The sequence below is a fragment of the Lissotriton vulgaris genome, chromosome 1_1, assembly GCF_964263255.1.
Source record: "Lissotriton vulgaris chromosome 1_1, aLisVul1.2, whole genome shotgun sequence".
Lineage (NCBI taxonomy): Eukaryota > Metazoa > Chordata > Amphibia > Caudata > Salamandridae > Lissotriton > Lissotriton vulgaris.
Window position 1 is genome coordinate 1,532,593,369 of NC_141685.1, and position 22,055 is coordinate 1,532,615,423.

General features: G+C 44.8%; 1 protein-coding gene across 2 annotated transcripts in view; it reads right to left on the reverse strand.

The window, feature by feature from the left end:
- The window catches only part of LRRIQ1 (leucine rich repeats and IQ motif containing 1), a 1,278,742-nt gene that overhangs the window by 1,121,553 nt on the left and 135,134 nt on the right, over positions 1 to 22,055 (reverse strand). For both annotated transcript variants that reach the window (XR_015295276.1, XM_086917996.1), the window contains exon 5: positions 7,787 to 8,016. Coding sequence is in view for 1 of the 2 variants with exons in the window: in XM_086917996.1 (XP_086774122.1) it covers positions 7,787 to 8,016 (230 nt within the window). In the remaining variant the exon portion in view is untranslated. The remainder of the gene's footprint in view (positions 1 to 7,786; positions 8,017 to 22,055) is intronic.

Sequence of the window (22,055 nt, forward strand, 5' to 3'; positions counted from 1 at the left end):
CACCATTTGAGTGTTCTTCATTCGTGGAATAACTGCTTTGAGGGCAAATATGACCTTCTGAGTTCTATCAGGGCAATATGTAGACTGAGCTCCTCTGGAGCAGATGAACAGCCAAATTGGTGGATGTAGAACTGTAAGTGATGAGAACCTAACCTAAAGTACGGATTTTTTGATGCAGTCGTAAAACTGGGTGTTCTTTAGTATCAGAAGGAATTTGGAATACAAAACTTCTCTCTTTTGAAGAGCATGCATTCCCTCTATGGCCTCCTTTCACAACAACCTTTTTGATTTTCAACTTTTATTGATGCTTGTGCCTCCAACTGTGCTTTCGGTGCATTCGAAGGTTTTTCTGCACACTAGTGTATCCATACTTGATGTTATGTAGCACACATTTATCTAGCCACCATCCATGCAGGTAACAGTGGTGGGGCGGTGGGGACTCCAAGGGACGATGCAGATGACAATTTATACAAATAATGCATTTTCCTTAGTCATCGTCCGTCGGAATCCCCCCAATGCCAAAGGCCAAAGAGCTTGCAGTTTATCTGTGTCTCTTTATGGATTGCAGTGTCGTATTCACCTACTTTGTAAAGATATTGTGACAAGTGAAAAAAAAAGTGAGTTGCTGTTGAGGGTAGTGGAAGCCCTATTCAGATAACTACTACAATCCTAATCAGGGTACTAACACAAGTCACTAAATTAACCTGTGCTTATCCCTCTAGTAGCTTGGCAAAAAAGCAGTCAAGCTTAACTTAGGAGCAATGTGTAAAGTATGTATGCAGCACAAGCAGTTATAAAGTGAAAACACAACACAAGAAAATCCCAAAGCAATTTGCAAAATAAGAGTAAATGTTAATAAATAAAAAGATACCAGAACGATAAAAATCCAATCAGTAAAACTAGAGTCATGAGTTTATAAATGTATTTGTGAATTCTAGGGCCAAAAAGATCAAAACGCCAATTGCGGGTACAAGTTCAGGCTTACTACGATGGAGCATGGGATGGGTACAGGGTCCAGGTTAGTTCCTTTGAAACATTTTCTTTATAGGTCTAGCAAAAGAGGAACTAGTTCTGTTCGTGTTGGAAGAGGCAGCGAGGAGGTGGCTTCTAACGTTAAGAGTAGATAGAGAGCTGCAGTCTGTCATTGCTGTAGCATGAAGTGCTGTTCTCACATTAGCAGTCGCCGCGGATGGTCAATGTCGGCACAAAGACCAGGTCTCACTGGAGCCTTGCGCTGGTGGCTGTCACAGGTGGTCCGTTTTCCAAATCTGCCCCAGTCCAAGAGTGTTCCGATGTGTGACTCCGAAGGTTTAATGCTCATAATTGGTGCCAGCCTTTGTGTGAGTGGACTCGCTGTCCTACCCCCAAACACTGGTTCTGAATATTGCTTACTCTTTCCCTTATCTAATCTCCAAACAGTCTGAGGTGTCAAAAGGCAGGGCTGGCCCAATGACAGGTTCCTTTTGTGTGAGATGTAGGTAAACCCTATTGAAGTGCAAGTGTAGCTGGGCACAGCCCCTCCCTAGCCATCCTGTCATGATTGCCCATCATGCCCACACTTAGCCCCTTTTGTCTCATTATTTAGAAACAATACACAAACCCCTTCAGCAGAGCCATTCCTAGCATTGTTAACCAGGACACTGGCAGAAAGGCAAAGTCATTTGGGACAAGAAATTGCTGACTTTCTACAAGTGGCATTTTCAAAATTGCAATAAACCTTAACCATTAAAGATGGTTCTAAAGTACAATGCATTTGTGTGTAAACAGTATATTTCTAAATTCTTCCAATCTACAATTAGCACATATTAAATGTAATACGGTAACCCAGTATTAGTCAATGGGAGAGATAGGCCTTACAACAGTGAAAAACAACTTCAGATAGGGATGGCCTGGGGGATGGGCTTCCAGGGGCCAGAAGTGGTCCGGGAGGGGGGCCCACGCGGCCCCCTTCCTGTTCAGATTATTATTATTTTTTTAAAGGGGTCAAACCCTGGGGAAAGGGGTCCCCAGGGCCCAAAAAGAACAAAAAGAAGGGGGTCCACACAGCCCCCCTTCTAAAAAAAAGAAATAAAAAAAGACCGGCATTGTGCCAGAGGCCCTGCCCCCTTCCTGCACCACGTGCAAACACCCCCTGTGGCGCATTTTAAGGTGAGGGATTAATTCCCCTTCAATTCTGAGGGTTCCTGGGGGCCAACTAGTCCACCAAGAACCTCTTGTAAACACCACAGGGGTGCATTGCAGAGAGGTGCTCTGAGGCCAGGCCCCTTTTTACACCACTCTGCAAACGCGGCTTCTGGTGGGACAATGAGGTCCTTTTGTGTCCTGACGACCTCAAGACACAAGTGGACTTCATCCTCTGAGCAGCAGTATGCCAGAAGCCATGTTTGCAGCGTGGTGTAAGAAGGGGCGTGGCTTCAGAACACCTCTCTTACACGCAGGTCTGTGGAGCTTACTGAATTTACCTGGTGGGCTACTTGGCCACCAGGGACCTTCAGGATCCAAGGGGACTTAATAGAGATGTCATAGTTAGAAATTAGCATTTAAAAAACCATTGAAATTCACTGAAAAAAACCATAGGTTTCAGGGATGTTATAGTTAGTTGGACATTTCACTTGTACAAAACCATAGAAATTCCACTGTTGTAGTTTGTTCAGCCAACTATAACGCGGCCCCGCAATGCACTGCTGATGAGGTCACATTCATGACATGGTCAGTGACATCACTAAAGACATCACTGATGACATCTCAAATGACATCACTGATGACATCATCCACGTGATAATCTGATACACCTCCTCATACCCTAATAAAACCTTTCATACACCCACTCTAAAATACAGACTACCGTTTTCGAAACCATAGAAACACGAACACCTGTTAATACATATGCACTCACTGATTCCTAGGTCTACACACACATCCACACATTCAACAATATAGCCACTCATACATGCAGTCACTCAACAATACAACACTATCATATGCACCTATACAAACACTCACAAACCGCCACTCATCCACAGGTACTAACACACCTAGTCAGTCATGCAAAGATTCAATCACACTTCCATTTACTCACCTATACTGTTATAAACACACCACCTCACTTATTCATACAGATACTAACATATACTTACTCTCTTATACAATGACTGATACAAGAACACACTCATCCATACAGCCACTCTCACAATCACTCCCTCTTACATATAGTTATTTATATACACCATCACTCACATGTACTGCCTTTTAAATATGTAGTTACTCGCACCTGTACGGCTGAGACATCCATTCACTTAACAACACACCCATACACACACTCACCCACCAATACAGCTGTTTCCACATGTACTCTTGAACCCATACACCCAGTGAATCAACCACTCACATCTATGCATATAGTCACACCCTCCCACCCACCCACACACACACTCAGGCACCGATACAAATACTCAGGCAACCAATAAATAATCATTATATAGACACTCATGTAGCTACTCCCCAACCCATGCAGCCGCTTACACACCAACTGACAGACTGATACAGGCATTCACAAAGTTTAGTTACTAACCCACGCATTCAGTAAGACCCGTTTAATTACTCACTTATACAGTCAGTCAACCACCTACTAAATCCTCCATTCTTCAATACAATTTGGCATATATATAAAACATATTTAAACTTTATAGAAACACATAGTCACTGGATGATGTCGTCAGTGATGTAATTTGAGATGTCATCAGTGATGTCACTGACCATGTCATGAATTATGTAATATGTGACGTCATCAGCAGTGCATTGCGGGGGCGCGAGTTATAGTTAGCTGAACTAACTATAAAGGTGGAATTTCTATGGTTTTGTACGAGTGAAATGTCCAACTAACTATAACGTCCCTGAAATCTATGTTTTTTTCAGTGAATATATATATATATATATATATATATATATATATATATATATATATATATATATATATATATATATATATATATATATATATATATATATACATACACTGTACTTAAGCATAACAACCTGTCTTTGCCTGTATTTATTAGAGGACAAGGGTCAGATGTACTGAATGTTTTTACAGTCGCAAACAATCTGAATTGCAATGTACTAAACCCATTCCAGAAGTCTGAAATTTTTTGTGGATGCCTATAATAGATATGCGTCTTCATACTGATTTGGTATTTAGGAGTGGTGTATTATAGACGTCTCTTCCAAATACCGAATCCATATGTGATGAATCAATGTATTGTAACCAAATTCGGTAGCACAATATTGGAAAAATCCAAAGCTGGTGTGGTAAGCGATTATAAAAAGGGAAGGAGTCTCCTTGGTACCATTCCCCCTTCAGGAATATTTAATAAAACGATGTTGAAGAGTAGGCCGTAGTCCAGGAGACAGCTGCCAGCTCTCAAGATTTTTTTTATATGTAGCCCTCTTTGCATTAAGGAAAAAGGTGTTAAGATAGGAATTACGAAAAAAGATTGCTTTATTTAAGCAATTTAAATTACGTTGGTTTAATTGGCGTAATATCGGAAATTTCATGTTAAGCCTATTATAGTATAGCATGGGAGAAACGCAAATAACCAGAACACAAGAACTTGTCCGCGCATGGTATTTCTGGTTTTGGCAAAAATCTTTAAGTGTCAAATGAGTCCTTGTGTCCAAAATGGATGCATTCCAAGATACAATAAAGCGCTACATGCCGCATTTGTATTTTACGTAATTATGCATACTTTCCATTACATTTTGCGGAATTACCTTAAAGCAAATTAAACGCAACCCAAATTCAAATGTCATCGCAGACATGGTGGTTCTAGCAGGCTATCACTCCTGTGATGGCCATCAATTGGAGTGAGTTGAACTTGGCAGCCTACCCCATTAATATTCATCAACTAAGTTGGATTATGACACACTTTGAATTGGTATTTTATGAACTGACCTATAGTACATATATCAGTTTTTAAAATTTAACAGTAGTCACAAAAATATTAGTTGCAAATTGTGATTAGTTTTTTGCAAACAGTATTTAGTACATTGGTCACCAAACCCTTCATTGTAGTGTGGTTTATACCAACGTAGTTCTTATCTCTGTAACATTAAGTTTAAGTGTACTACCATCCTATATGAAGGAAACTAGAAGAAAGCTGCTAAGTTACATGAGGTTTTATATATTTTTTCAGGGCTAGTTGGTGTTTTGGGAGAAGCGTAGCAATCTGCACATTTTCACAAAGAATCATCTGAGAGGCAATCATGTAAAAAAATAATCACTTGGATCTTGACTTCCCTTAATGTGATGGGTTTAATGCCAAATGAGCAAAATAGCATTATGATTGTGGAAGCCCTCAAGACAATTTCATACATTCAAATTATTCCAAAACTCTCCCGGACAATGCTCATAAAATGTTAATTTTCTTCTATGAATTGACAACAATTGTAAAGATGCTATAACAAGTCCGTTCCTTATTGATTAATTATATCAGCTAGCTCAAATAGGGCCAGATGAACAAAGCTTTTTCACGTTCGCAAACAACCTGATTCAAAGAATCGGCCCACTTCAGAATGCAAAAATCTGGCCCTGCATTGACCCGTGCGTCAGCTAAGATCCAGTAATCGCAATCTGCTCTGCACGTGGAGAATAAACAAGGCTACAATGGTTTGTCACACTTTTTCCCAGCTAGCACCCAGCCACTGGAATAATCTTCCCGAGGAGATCCAGGCCTGTGCCAATCTGTCTCGATTTCAGAAAATGACCTGGCTGTTTTAGGATTATTCTGCTCATTGGTATTCTCTTCTCTGGCGCCGAAAGATCCCCTGGGGAGGATTTGCTGCGCCTAACAAATGAGTATAATGTATAATAATAGAAAGGTAATTCTCTATGTAGAATGGCCCAATTGCAGTTCGGTAACCTTTTACCGAATCGCAAATTGGGTTTGCCAATCGGTACTAGGACGGGGTGTGTTTAGGGCATTCCTTCCAAATACCAAATCGATGCGGAGAAGTGTGGCTCACCGGTTAGAGGAGGCAGACCCAGAAGCAGTGGTCGGCCCGGGACTAGGGTTCAATTCCCGACGCGGCAGGGTTTGGAGCCCAAATGTCCACGGACCTGATAATTCTCGCTTCGGTGCCTACTTGAATCAGGGGTTCACGCTCTGCAACTCTGGGCAATAGCTTGCTCAATCTCCACTACAGCCCCCGCGGCGGGATGCCTGGCTTTCACCTTGGGGGTGCCCAGCTGGGCTATCCCACAGGGAAAAACCAGGACGGGTTCCCAAAGCAAGCGCCGAGATACCCTTTGTGGTGATACGTGCGCTATATAAGAAACTACATTAAATTTTTTTTTACATTATGTGGTATATGGGAATATTTGGCAACCAAAATGCAGTTGCAAAAAATGTGTATTTTAACACCTACTTCAAGTAGGTGGCAAACCATTCACAAATGGGAAGGGGTCCTCCCAAGGTACCCCTTCCCATTTGAGGTTTGTAAAAACATTTTTTAAAGTAGGCTGTGGTCCCACAGATCATTGCCTACTCTTAAAAAACAAACCTACGTCTTTTTTTTTTTTAACGCATCGCTTTTTTCTTTTATGATTATAGGCTGCATTTAAAAAAAGATTGCTTTATTGAAAAGCAATCACAGACACAGTAGTTTCCCGACCCCAGGGGGCCACCATTCCTGTAATTTTAGTGGTTCCCTATGGGTCGCACACTAAGATTTGCCTTATTAATATTTATGAGGTAGGTCTATTTACGACCCACTGGGAATTGCCAACTATAATATACACATTTGTACATGGCTATTTACGATAACCAAGTAGTGAATTGCAAAGATTAGCTATTTGGTAATCGTAAACCATTACCTACGTTCATCTGGCGCATAGATTCTAGTGCAAAGGAGGTACTGCCAACAGGCAAACTTTGTGTGTAATGCTAATTTTCAGTAATAGTTAATAGCTGTTATAGAGTTGTGCAGTTTCCAATAGGTTTTTCATTTTCACACCGATTTTAAATTTGCCTCACAGTTGCAAAGTCATAGCTCACTGTGGGATCCCTAATCTACTTGAACAAAAGTACATGAACAGATCTCACTTCTCTTTCAGGGCAGATACAAATGTTGTCACATGTCTGTATATTAGAAGTTTATTTTCTACTGCAGCATCAACCAATTCTGTGGACTTTTGGTGGCATGTCATTACTTTCCCCGTTCAAGCGGGCTCAGGTAAAGTAGGGCATAACCTTCAACCTTACACAAGCAATTGTGATCTATCGGTCAGTAGTCATAATCAATTATTTCTAGGGTCCTCCAAGAAAGGGGATGGTTTTGCTATTTTATAATATACAATGCTTTTCGGAACTAGTACCAATGTAGATTTCATCCTTTAAGGATTACATTTTTCTCCCAAATGTTGCTCAAGTTAGGATAAAAAAATAACGGAAACTTTGCTCTGAAAGAGAAAAACAGAATAGGTACATTTTGGAAACAACATTGGATTAACACTTATGATGCATACATCAAGAAAAACAGAACTAGAATTATACACTGATTTTCATCTGATAAATAGTAGTAAGGATGAAAGCATCCATAGTTGAATTTAAACAAGCTAAGCTACCCCTGCCAACAAAGGCACCACTCTTGTGAAAAGTTTAAAAATTATATGATCTAACATAAGAAGAGTACAGCTGATGGAATATATAATCTCTTACAATTTACATTATGCCCAACAATTTAAGGTTTTCTCTCAGAGTACTAGAAGTTGGGAATTTGGTCTTTTTACCTTCTGATTAATTTCAAGTCTCTTCTTTTCATTCTCAAATTCCTCCAGCCAAAGCCTTCTTTTTTCTTCCTCTTCAAGTTTTTTCTTTTCTTTAATTTCCTCCTCTGCTTTAAGTTTGATGCGGAACTCCGCTTCAATCTGTTTATGCCTTTGTTCCCACACCTGAAGTTCCTTCCTACATTGCTCTTCAGCTTTCATATAGTCAAAACTTGCAGTCATGTCTCCTCGGTCTAAATGTTCAAAACAGATAAAGTCGAAATCAATGTATTAATCGCATAGTGTATGATCTCCAAAAGCAATTTAATCTCCATCTCTTATGCATATGAATCTCAATAATTCATGTTAAAAACCAGAGACCGTATGATCAAAAGTGTCTTGAGGGCACATTGGGTCATCAGGAGACACACTGATTGTGGGCCACATATAGGTGACATACAGTCAGTAGGTTCTCTGAGGTTGCCCATTGGAAGGGGGGGGGAGGGTGTCCCATGAATCCCACAGACATCACCATGCAGACGAGTGCAATCGAACAAGTTACTTACCTTCGGTAACAATATATCTATAAGAAACATTAGTTAGGTATAGATTCCTTACCTTAGAATTACCCCCAGGCGTCAGACTGGATCCGGAAAGTTTTTTCGTTAGCAGTATCTCTGCGCGTCGGATGGTGGCGTTGGTCGGCTACACGTCCGTCATTGGCGTTGTGTCGCCGGGATAACGTCACTATAGCTACTTAGACGCTGCCCTCTAGCGCTGACATCAGTTCTGAACACGACTGAGCCAGAAAAGCAGAGCCATGCAAGACACTGACCACTGGCACACTAAACTAGGGCCCTGAAAGGATATCCTTAACCCTGAAAAGTAGTTTGCAGAACGGGGAGGATGGGTGGGGCGGTTAAGAATCTATAATGTTTCTTACAGATATATCGTAACCGAAGGTAAGTAACTTGTTCATCTGAAAGAAACACATTAGTTATATATTTCTTACCTTAGAATAGATACCCCAGCAATACCAACCACGGAGGTATATTACACCAGAAAGTCCTGGAGAACAGAATGGCCAAATAGGCTGTCTCTCTGGACTGGACTGTTCAGGCAGTAGTGTTTCATAAAAGTGTGCAAAAATGCCCACGTAGCTGCCTGGCAGATGTCGTTCAGAGGAACTCCTCTCCCCAAAGCCGTAGTGGCAGCCGTCGCCCTGGTGGAATGGACGCGCAACCCCACTGGAGGCTCCTTTTTTGCCAGAGAATAACAGACCTTGATACTTAAAGCAACCCACCGAGAGATAGTCGGTTTCTGTATGGCCTGACCTTTTTTGGCACCCATGTAGCCAACGAAGAGCTGGTCATCCACCCAGAACAGTTTTGTGCGGTCCAGATAAAAATACAGCGCACGTTTTGGGTCCCGACGGTGGAGTCTCTCTTCCTCTTTGTAAGGATGCGGAGGCGGAAAGAAGGTGAGCATGGTGATGGTCTGCCCAGTGTGAAAGGCAGTGACCAGCTTTGGCAAAAAAGAAGGACGGGTCTGTGGACAACTTTGTCCTGATGCACAGAGAGAAAAAGAGGCTTTTAAAAAAGCCTGGAGCTCACTCACTCGCCTGGCAGAGGTGATCACCACGAGGAAGGCAGTTTTTAGAGTTAAAAGCCTCAAATGACAGTTGTGAAGCAGTTCAAAGGGAGCATGCATTAAATTAGTTAAAACCAGATTGAGGTCCCACTGAGGCATAACGAAAGGAATAGGAGGAAAGAGATGAGTTATGCCTTTCAGGAATCAATTATCAACTGGGGACTTGAAAAGAGAAGGCTGATCTGGAAGCCGAAGGAAGGCAGAAATGGCTGAGCGATAGCCCTTGATGCTGCCCAGAGCAGAGCCCTGCTGGGCCAAAGAAAGGGGGAACAAGAGAACCTCAGAAAGAGGGGTCCACAGCCTTTGCTGTGCACCATGCCACAAATTTATTCCAACAACAGGCATGTACCAACTTAGTGGAGGAATGCCTGGCTGCCAAGATTGCATCGCAAACTTTAGGAGGCAGGTAAAACATTGTCAACTGCCGCCGCTCAATCTCCACGCAAGGAAGTGGAGGCTGGACCGGTTCAGGTGGAGGACCTTCCCCTGCTGCTGTGACAGAAGATCCTCCCGAAGAGGCAGTCGGATTGGAGGGTCGATGGCCATGTTGAGCAGCTTCGGATACCAGACTCTTCATGCCCAATCTGGAGCCACAAGAATGACTTGGGCCCGGTTGCGCCTGATTTTCTTCAGCACTCTGGACAGAAGTGGTATAGGCAGAAAGACGTACAACAGACTGCAACTCCACTCACGACAATAAGCGTCGCCTAGCGAGGAGTGCCGCCTTGGGAATTCCAGCATGCAGAATTGCTGACATTGCGCGTTCTCTTCGGTGGTGAATAGATCTAACCAAGGCTCTCTCCACTGTCGAAAGCGCCCTTACACCACCTGCGAGTGAAGATGCCACTTGTGATCCATCATGCACCCCCTGCTGAGCTTGTCCGCCCTGGCGTTCAGGTAAGCAGCCAGGTGTTGAACGACCAGGGAAATGCCCTGATGTTCCAGCCATGTCCAGAGATGCAGAGCCTCCTGATATAGGGTCCACAACCCCACCCGCCCTGTTTGTTGCAATACCACATGGCGGTGGTGTTGTCCGTGAACACCTGCACTACTCTTCCCCAGTCAGAAGGAAGGAAAGCCTTCAGTGCAAGACAAATTGCCTGGAGCTCCAGAAGGCAGAAGGTAGATGTGGAGCCTGGCCTCAGCTGGAGACCAGAGGCCTCTGATCTCCGCCTCTCCCATGCGGTCGCCCCAACTCATAAGGGACGCATCCATCCCCACTGTGTGGTCTGGTTGGGGAAGGGAAAGGGATCTGCCACTAACCCAAAACAAGTGTGTGAGCCACCACTGCAATTGTTGTGCAGTGCCCTCCGAGATCTGAACGCAATTGGACAGATTCCCCTGATGCTGTTCCCACTGGAACTTCAGGTCCCACTGCAGAGCCCGTATATGCCACCTGGCATGATTGACCAGCAGAATGCAGGAGGCCATGAGGCCCAGCAGCCTCAGAGTCACTCTGACCGAAACCCGGAATAGAGACCGAAAGATCGGAATCATAGCCTGAATATCCCGGACTCGCTGTTCGGGAGGATGGACCCGAATCCACGTTGTGTCCAGAACTGCTCCAATGAAGATGCTCTTCTGGGAGGGAATCAGGTGTGGCTTCGGCACATTGATGGAGAACCCCAGCAAATGCAGGAGGTCAGCCGTAGTCTGGAGCTGGGAAACGACTGCCTGGGATGAGCCCGCCTTCAACAGCTAGTCGTCAAGATAGGGGAAGACTGACACCCCTGATCTGTGCCCACTGCTATCACTTTCGTGAACACCCGAGGGGTGCTGGTAAGGCCAAAGGGGAGCACAGTAAACTGAAAATGCTCGCGGCCGACCATGAACCGCAGTTAAAGCCGGTGGGTCGGCAGGACGGGGATGTGAAAATAAGCGTCCTGCAAGTTCAACGCTACAATCCAGTCTTCCAGGTCAAAGGCAGACAAGACCTGAGCCAGCGTCACCATCTTAAACGTCTCCTTCCGGAGATCCAAGATAGGACACAGGCCCTTGTTCTTCTTGGGGACCAGAAAGTAGTGGGAATAACAACCACAACCTACTTCTGGGACAGGAACACGCTGGATGGCTCCCTTGGCTAAGAGACCCGTAACTTCCTGCTGGAGAAGGGCCAGACGATCCTCTAACATGCAGCGGTATCGCGGTGGCATAGCTGGAGGGGTAGTCTCGAAGGGGAGAGGGAGTAGCCCCTTCGGACTACTTGTAAAACCCACCTGTCCGACGTGAAGGAGCGCAAGTGGGGGAGGGGATGGTGGTCCGGCCGCCCACTGGTGTTTGAGGAGCTGGAAAGGAAGACTAGGAGGGTTCGGAGGCTGCTGCAGAGGGGGGTTGGTGGACTGGCCCGCCCGCTGGCCCCCAGAACAACGACGGTTGTTTCCTCAGCCGTGTGAAGGTTGGGTAACTTGCTGCGGCCTGTGGCTCTGGACGGAATGTGGCGGGGCGAAAAGCACACTGCACAGGGCGGGTGAAGAGGCCTAAGGACTTGACCTTAGCCCGTGAGTCTTTGAAACGCTCTAGAGCACTGTCTGCTTTGTTGCCAAAAAAGTGACAGCCATCAGAGGACATGTCCATCAAGGTGTTCTGGACATCCCCCGAAAAGCCAGTCGATCTCATCCAGGCATAGCAACGCAACGCTACTGACTAAAATGCTAAATGGGTAATAGCAGGCCATTTATTCTTAGGCTGCATAGATGATTAGTATAATAACAAACTGGCACCTTGCCTGTACGGCTTCAGAGAACCTGGACACCGTGCCTTTAAAACCTTCAGGAGCCCTTTGTTGCCATCATGCACCACAGGTGACAGTTAGGTCAGTTCTTTTTGTACCAACATGTAGTACCCAGGATATTAGATGCAAATAACACACTATCCTACTGTTAATGCTCGTCTGGGGAGGCAGGAGGGTTGCTTATGACTTTGATGAGTATACCCCTGAAAGAGAACTAGGACTACAGGTAAGTAACTTATCCTTCTCTTCAAGGGGAAACTCATCACTAGTCATAAGCACTGAATAGAGTAGCAGGCCCATACCCACTTCTTCACGGACCAGCAAACAGTAACAAGAACATTAAACAGAGCATCTAATACATAATCATCCAAATAGATTTCTGAGTGATGCTTGCCTGAATTGGGCATCTGTCTGTGTATCAGAGTCCAAACAGTAATGGCGCGTGAAAGTATGTACTGAGCGCCATGTGGCTGCTTTACACATTTCTGCCATAGGTATGTTTCTAAGTAGAGCTGTGGTAGAAGCCTTTCCCCTGGTGGAATGGGTCTTAGGCTTGCCAGGCAGGACTCTATTGGCCAATTGATAGAACAAAGATATACAAGACACTATTCATCTAGAGATAGATCTTTTAGAAGCTGCAGAACCAGTATTTATGGACCTGTAGTTTATAAATAGTCAGTCCATTTTCCTCAAGTTCCTTGTCTTGTCTAAGTAGAACTTCAGAACCTTTTTGAGGTCCAAAGAGTGGAGGGACATTTCCAGAGGATTTGAAGGATTCAGAAATAACGCAGGGGTGATTGACTGATTAATGTGGAATTCCAAGACTACTTTGGGTAAAAAACTCGCATGTGTTCTTAAAACCAATCTGTTTGCATGAAAAACAGTATAGGGCTCTTTACAGCATAGCGTCTGGATCTCACTTAATCTGCGAGCAGACGTGATAGGCCCCTAACCAGCTTTCCAAGTCAAATGTTGCAAGGAAGCTCTGCGAATAGGCTCAAATGGTACACCCCTCAATTTTGCTAAAACAATGTTGAGCTCCCAGGGTGGAGAAGGAGACCTAACTGGATGATAAACCTTCCTTAATCCCTTGAGAAAATCTTTGACCACAGGGATTTTGAAGAAGAAAATCTGACTTGGGGATTTTCTATACGCTGTTATAGCTGCAAGATGAACCTTAATAGAGGAGAATTTAAGGCCAAATTTGGCCAAATGAAGTAAATATGGTAAAAGCACCTGTTGCTGACCGCGGAAAGGATCATGTCCATGGTTTGTGCACCAGAAGTAAAAACGCTCCACTTGAAAGCATAGGATTGTCTAGTGGAAGGTCTCTTGGATTCTTTTAGAATGTTCATACATTCCGAAGTCAGATCTAGATGTCCGTATTGAAGGACTTCAGGGGCCATGCAGTCAATCGTAGGGATGAGTGATCGCGGTAAAATACCTTCCCTTCGTTCTTGGATAGTAGATCTGGACGGCATGTTAACCTCCTGTTTGGGGCTTCTGATAGCTGAAGGAGATCCGGATACCATCACTAATGAGGCCATTCGGGGCTATCAGGATCATTCTGGAATTGGTCCTGTATAAGTTGTTGATCACTGTGGGAATCAACGGAATTGGTGGAAAGCCATACAAGTAAGTAAGACCATTTAATCAAAAGGGCATTGCCCTGAGAGCCTGGTTGGGGAAACCGGGGAATTTCGCATTTACCGCGTCTGCAACCAGGTCGATCTCTGGTGTTCCCCAATATCGGAGGATGCTTTGAGTGAGTTCGTTGTTTAGAACCGTTGTGAGCTTCGATTAATGCTTTGCTTAAGGCGTCCGCCTGGACATTGAGAGTACCCGGGGATGCATTGAGTCTCTTGCGAGAATCCACTTCCAGATGCTCGGAGACTCTAGAGAAAAGGTCTCGATCATGTACCCCCCTGTTTGTTTATGCAATGCATGATGGTGGGGTTGTCGATTTGGATCAGAAGGTACTGAGACTGGAGTGAAGGGTAAAACGATTTGAGAGCCAAGTGTACTGCTCTCAACTCTAAGAGATTGATATGGTAACTTTGTTCTGTCTCCGACCACAGGCCCTGAACTTGCAAAGCACGCATGTGAGCACCCCATCCCTAGAGTGAAGCATCCGTGACTATCATCTGAATAGGATGGTCCAGGTGAAAGGGAACTCCCTTAATCAGATTTGATCTCTTCATGCACTATTTGATGGATTCCTTGGCCGATTGGGAGCGAAGCATCTGATCTTACCAGCGCTCCGATATCTGCATCTATTGGTCCTCCAGAGATTGCTGCAAAGGACCAAAGTTTAATCTGGCGTTACGTATGATGAAGATGCATGATGCCATTTATCCCAGCAGTGATGACACCTGTCTGACTGTGGGATACTGTGTTAGAAGGAGATTGCGGCATTTCTCGTGAATTGAGGATAACCTCTCCTCCGAAGGACACAAGCTTGCTTTTGCGGTATCCAGTGAGGCACCCAGGTAGTGGATCTTTTGAGATAGGTTGAAGATTGATTTCTTGTAGTGTACATGGAGACACAACCTGCTCAGTAGTTGCAGACAGAACGAGAGATAAGTCTGAATCGGAGCAGGTGACGAGCTCTTCAGGAGCCAGTCGTCCAGGTAAGGATATATGAATGTCCTTTGCTTGCGAACAAACGCTGCCACCTCTGCCATGCTCTTCGAAAACGTTCAGGGAGCTGATTTGAGCCCGAATGGGAGAACAGTGACCTGAAAGTGTTGGGATAACACTTGGAATCGTAGAAATTTGCGATGTTTTATGGACACTGGAACATGAAAGTATGCATCCTGTAGGTCTATAGCACACATCCAGTCTCGCTGATTGAGCTGAGGGAATATTTGATGTAAAGCCAACATTCGGAACTTCTCTTTGCATATGTATTTGTTCAGCAGTCTCAAGTCGAGTATTGGTCTGTATTCTCTAGTAGAACCTCTTTTCTGCACCAGAAAATAGCGAGAATAAATCCCATGCTTTCTTTGTGGAATAGGGACCTTTTCTATGGCATGTTTTTATAGTAGAACATTTACTTCTGCTTGTAACAAGTGGTATCCTTGAAGAGGCCTTTGTCACGGAGGAACTGATGGTGGTGGGGATTTGAACCTGAGCAGATATCCATTCTGCACAATATTCAGAACCCACTTGACCTTTGTTAGTTTCTCTCACTCCTCCAGGTGTAACATAACACTTCCTCCCACCGGAGTGGTCAAGGGCATGGAGGAAGCCATCCCTCGTCAAGGTCTTCTTTGTTGGTAGTGGGACCTGGATTGACCTTTACTTGATTTTGCCTGTTCCAATGAGGGGTTTGAACCCTCTGTTGAAAGGAACGTCGATCGTAGGGACAGAACCTACGCCTAAATATATTCCGCTTCTCTAAGCCAACCGCTTTCAGAGTGTCCACGTCATTCTTCATTTTGGACATTTCGCCTTCCGCATGGGAACAGAACAGAGAGGATCCATTGAATGGAAGATTCGTGATTTTTCTTTGGGCATCCGGCTTTAGTCCCGTAAGATGAAGCCATGCTGATCGCCTCAAACAAATGCCATGCGAGTATCCATGGGCCACCAAGTCAGATGTATTTGCGGCTGCACTGATGATCTGATTAGCTACCAGTGCGCCTTCTTGCAAGATCTCCTGGAAGTCCTGTTGATCCTCCTTTGGTAATTTCTCTGTAAATCTCGCCAAAGAGTCCCAGAGAGACCTATCAAACGAACCCAGCAGGGCGGAAGCACTAGCCACCTTCATTACCGAATCAGAGGTATTTCACATTTGTTTACCCAGAGAATCCATTTTTTGCTGTCCTTCTCGGGTGGCGCCGTAGAGGAAGATGTCGCCGAATGTGCTTTTTTGGCTGAAGCCACTATCACTGAGTCCAGAAGTGGGTCAGCACAAAGAAAAAGAGGGTCCTGTTCAGGAGCCTTATATTTTTGGGAAATCCGTGTGGGAGCTGAACCCACCGTGGCTGGAGTAAGGAAGGTCTGCATTGCTGGTTCTAGCAGACCTGGAAATGTAAATGTAAATGTAAATATCAAGGTATTTGTAGAGCGCACTGTCACCAAGCGGTTTCCTGGCGCTATTACTCATACCGCTGAGGAACCCATCCTGGCTTTCCCTGTGAAGTGTCCACTCCTGGGCACCCCCAGGGTGAAGCCAGGCATCCTAGCGCTGTTGGGGCCGGTGTGGAGGTTAAGCAAGCTATTGCCCAGAGTTGCAGCGTGGGGCCCATGATTAGAATAGGCACCGAGGCGAGAATTGTCAGGTCCGAGGAAATTGAGCCCAAGACCCGCCGAGGCAGGAATTGAACTCTGGTCCCTGCCCAGAGCTCTGCATCAGGGTCTGCCGCTCTAACCATTGAGCCACACTCCTCCACGAACGAAGGGAAGCAGAGGCCTTGCTGAATACCTATGATGAAGGGTTTTGAACATGGCAGACGTTGAAACTGGAGGTGTAAACATAGTGATGTTTAGCTTGTTGGCACCCCTGCAGAGAACTTTGTTAAAAGTTCCGATATCGTCTATCGGAGACACCCTGGACGGGGGTGTCGTGGATAAAGTAGGAGAGTAATCTCTAAGGGAAGACCTTCTGGACATGGTTGATGATGGAGATATACATCTTCTTTTAGGAGTAGGAGAACGGCGAGATCGTGAGCGCCCTCTTGCTCTTGAACGCCGGATCACTGGAGAATTAGATCTTCTTGGAGACCTGCGTGGAGGGGGTCCCCAGAGACTCTGGATGGCGAAAGAGACCTGGGGAATTCCGAGCCGGGAACTCTAGGTGGCATTTTCCAGTGTTGTATGCCTTCTAGCCATCGTGGAGATATGTTAGTAGGAGGAGACTTCTCTTTAGGAGCCGGAGATCCCTCCGGTGTGACCTGTATAATGTTGATCCCAGGAGACGATGACCCTTCCCTTGACGTCGATCGCTGTGTTCTCAAAGTAGTTCTTGGTTTCTCCGGTGCGTTTCCTAAAGTGGCGACAATTCTCTCTCTCGATGTCGAGCGATGCCTAGACAAAAACCCTGACAATGCCACTACCGACATCGACTGCTATGGAGACACACTTGAAGATTTGTGTCTCTACGGTGATGCCCTCGATATCGGTCTCTTTGACGGAGACCGTGACAGTCTTCTCGACGTCGAACACCAGTAGGTGTGTGGTGCTTTCGACGTCGACTTCCTGGCCGGTAATCACACACTCATCGTCAAAGGTCTGAGAGGGATTTCTCGTTGCCGATCCTCTTGACGGCGACCTTCGTGAAGGAGGCGGATATCTCTATGTCGACCCGTGTCTCATAGTCGACGGATGCTTTGACATCGACTTTGGTCTGTCATCACCCATATACTTCAAGCCCAAAGTATGCCTTGATGTCGACTTACTTTTTGTCGACGGAGGTAGTCTTCTCTGCTACGGCGATCTATCCCTCGACGTCATAGAGTGACTTGCTCGTTTTCCTGACACCGATTTCGACGCCTACGGCAAACACTCTGGAATTTGCTTTCTTCCGGAAGATGGGGAAGCAGATCGACACCTCTTTTGTTGTCCATGAGAGGAGGGCTTCTTGGAATGACTCTCAAGGCCACTTTTGGTTTTTCGTCTCTCCATTGACGCATGGAGTTAAATCTTTTCTCTGTCACGCAGAGTTCTCTTTAAAAATTGTTGGCAGTAGTAACACTTCTGTAGATTGTGTGAGGATGGCAGACACACACGGAGTAAGGGTCGGTTTTCACCAGTTTCTTCCCACAAGAAGGACATTTATTGAATAAAGCAGGAATTTCTGAGATAAAAAGATTGTAAAGTGGTCAGAAAAGAGTTAGAAAATAATACCAGCAAAGGCAAATGTCGAATAAAATTTATTTTGGACTAGAAAAAGTCAAAAAAGACCGAGCTCAAACGCCAGGATCCTCACAGAAGGAGCCAGAAAAAACGAAGTGACCTAACTGTCACCTGTGGTGCATGATGGGAGCAAGAGGCTCCTGGAGGTCTTAAAGGGGCGGTGTCCAAGTTCTCTGAAGCTGAAAAGGCAAGGTGTCAGTTTTTTTTTTTATTATACTGTGATGATTATTCATCTATGCAGCCTAAGAATACATTGCCTACTATTACCTGTTTTCCTTTTATGAAAATAAAGGGTTGTTGTTGAACACTACTGCAGTGTATGTGCTATATTACTCTATTTACATGTGATATTATTTTCTTTCTATAGAAATCCATCTAATTTTGGCATCTTAGTCTATTGGATCTCTAATAGGCTACATATTTATGTGTATATACATGTATACGTGTGTGTTTCGGAAGTACTATGTTCTAAACATACACATATATATGTATTTTTGTATATGCTCCGGGATCCCGCAAGTGGTCGGTGACTATTCAGTGCTTATGACTATTGATGAGTATCCCCTAAAAGAAAAATAGGAATACAAATCATTACAAAGCAGAAACTGGGCCTAGGCCCATTCTAGTTTTGTATCATTTCCACCTCTTTTTGTAAAAGAGACCAAATAAAATAAACAGCCAATCAGATCCACCTCACCCTCTAAAACCCTCCTGAGAGCACCTCAGACCATCAGATTTTCGTAGCCATAGTGCCATAGGATAAATATAAAGATGCAGAAGTAAGTAAGAGTTTTATTTGCATAATTAATTAAAATCATTGCAATTTACACATACACTGGTTAAAAGTTAAGAAAAAAACACTAATCAAATTCTAATAAAAGCAGTAAGCACATAAGAAAGGGAAAATTGATTTTGGGAATTAGAGTTCATTCTTGGTCATCTAAAAAGTTAATTTCAGACATAAATTTTACAAAGCGAGTCGCCATCTGGGATGAGTCGCCCCTCATGCATGCTTCCAGTGCTTCTTTGCATGTCCTGATGTTAAGAGAAAGCCAAATCGGATGAAGCCAAAAAATTTGTTGGACTAGTAAACGAATACAAATGCACAAGATATGAATTAGGTTTTCCTCCTCTTGTTTGCAGAAGCTGCATTGTGTGGGGGAAGCTTTCTTATATACTTGACCAAACTCATATGCCATCAGTGAGATTAAGCCAAAACGTAGTCTCATTAGTTGGTGTTTTACATGAGGTTTCATGGGCGATGAGAGACAGAGCGGTAATGTTTTTGAGGCGTAGAGTTTAGAGACCCAGCTGCAGTGAAAGAGCTTTAACACTGATTGTGCGTCATGTTCATAGGAAAGAATTTTTGCTTGTTTAGTCAGAAGTTTGGATTTCGCCTCTATGGGTAGCGAAATTGACCATATATCCTGAGCCTTTAGAGTTTCCAAGCAAAAGATCAAGTATTTATTCCAAGATGTGTCGGGATTGCTAAACAATGACCATATACAGCTCTTTAAAGTGTGAGAACTGGCTAGTTTTGTTTTTAGACTATAAGCAATAAATCTTGCACTCATAATCCAGTGTTGGGAAAACAGGGAAAATTCCTTTTGGATTTGGGCATGTGAAGTCGAGTTAGGTAGTTGAAATAACTGCGAAAGCATGCTGACTGAGCTCTATCTAGCCAGTCGGTCATTTTGTCTTTTAAGGTTGTAGCACCGAAGGCTATTGTCGGCAGGAATTTTGCACCTATCAGTCTTACTAACGGGGCAAAATCCGGGGAGTGGAGTGCTCTCTTAGTTCTTATAAAAGCCCCCTCCAGGCTATGAGCAACGCCCTGCATTGCGGTTATGTGTGCGGTCGGTCTCCCTTTGTGGTCTATCCAGACACCCAGATATTTATATGCGGTGACTAATTCCAATGCCTTCCCCTCAATGAACCAAGTGCTCTTTTTTGTTTTCGAGCAAGAAACTGCCATTACTTTGGTTTTGGTAGCGTTGATCTCTAGTATGTTGGTGTTGCAATTCAGAACGAGGGAGTTGAATAGTCTTTGAAGACCCACCTGGGTTTGATCGAGTTAAATAGTGTCGTCAGCGTATTGCAAGGTTTGGATTTTTGTTAGGTCAATTCTCGGGGGGAAGCCCGACAGCTGGCCAGCCATTCAGGGAGGTCTGCAAGATACAAATTGAAGAGTAAGGGTGCAAGGATACATCCTTGCTTTAGGCCTCTGTTGGTATAGATTTTATTAGTTGATGACCATCTCGAGGTGACTCTTATTGTAACCCAAGTATCTGTGTGTAGAGCTATTAGTGCTTTCAGTAAAGGCTGAGGGATGCCCAATTATTCCAATTTTCCCCAGATTTTGGGCCGAATCACGCTATCGAAAGCTTTCCGAAAGTCAATAAAGCCCAAGTATAGTTATTTACCTTTCGTGGCTAGTGTGGTCTCGATCATGTGGGATAAGCAGATCAAATTATCTTCAATATGGCAACCCCTTTGGAAGCCGGTTTGTGTGAAGGGAATTAAATTGCAGTTTTCCACCCAAGTTGTTAGTTCTGATAAAAGTACACTTGCATATGCCTTCCCGTCCACATCGAGGAGGGCTATCATCCGATAATTGTCGGGCTGGAGCATGAGCCTTTTTTGTGGATGGGAACGAGTAACGATCCTCGCCAATAAACGGAGATAGGGCCACCCAGTTTTGCTGTCTCAAAAAGAGGAGCCACATAAGGCGCTAAAGGTACCCCCAGCACTTTCTTAAGGAAAATGTTGGGTCAGTTGACAACAGAACTGTCTGGGACTACTTAAAAGCATTCTTAAGAGGTCTTATTACATCTAAGGTATCCTACAGAAGGAAGGAGTACAGGGAGGCGGTGGCCTCAGTCGAAGCTGATATAGTTAAAACACAGCACGACATTGGCACTAACTTGGCTTCCCCGGCAGCCCTCTTGTCAGCCCTCCACAATAAGCTACTCTCTTTAAAGGGCCAATTAAGTTCAGAAAGATGGGATGCCAGTATGATCGCTCATTTCCAATACGGCGAAGGCGCAGGGAAGTTATTGGACTGGAAAGCCAAAACGGATCAAGTCCGTAATAATGTAGACTTGATTATGGTCAATAATGTTCTCCGGTCCTCAGACTTGGATATAAGACATGCTTTTAGAGAGTTCTTTCAGGATATATATCAGGAGGATTGTCCCGGGGGTGCCGGGTTAGCAGGGGGGTCGACCACCTGAGGTGGGGCTGGTGGCTCAAAGAGAAATACAGGTGCCTTCAATAAGGGTTTCAAGGAGGGCTTTATTGGAATATACGTCTTTTTCATGTAACTCAAAAAGTGTCTCTAGTCTCTGTACAAGGAGATCTGCTGCAGTGCCTTGTGGTCTTGGTAGTATTCTTCCAGGAATCGTCTCTGCCCAAGGTTCTCGCGTTGTACCATAAAAGAAATTAAACGAAGAGAAAGACGAGTTACGTCCTGTACTCGGGGAATGGCGATAAGGGCCGGGAGTGAGGGAACACAACCAGGGTGTAGTGCTCAAACTTATTTAAACGGACGTGCCTAGGAGTGCTCGTGCTCAGGGGAAAGGGTTTCTCTTGCGGGATTTTATAGTGGTGGCTGCTTCCGCCTCCCAACCCAACCCGCGACCCGGCCCCGTACCTCTCGAAGCCACGCTCCTCCCGTGGGCGCGTGGCAGGGCGAAGCGTCCAACCGTTGGCCTCCTGGCTTGTCGTTCCCGTTCTCTTCACGTCCTCGTTCTCGTCCTGCTTCCTCCTCGATTTCCGCCGCCGGGGAATCGCCGTCCGCCTTCGTACCTGAACTTCCTGCTTTTGTCGTCACCAGGGGCGGAGCTTCGTAATCGCGATCCTCTGCCTTAAAGGAGCTGAACACGTTCATCCCGTCGGGCCAATCCTTCTCGATGTCTCCAGATTCCTTGTACCAAGTACCGGTTTGTGGCTGTGGGGAAAAGGTGCATGGTGAAAGGGGGGTGGCGGACCACCAGTCTTTGGGGTTAACAGACTCTTGCTTGTCGGACCCGTGATACACCTCCCCCCCTGGCT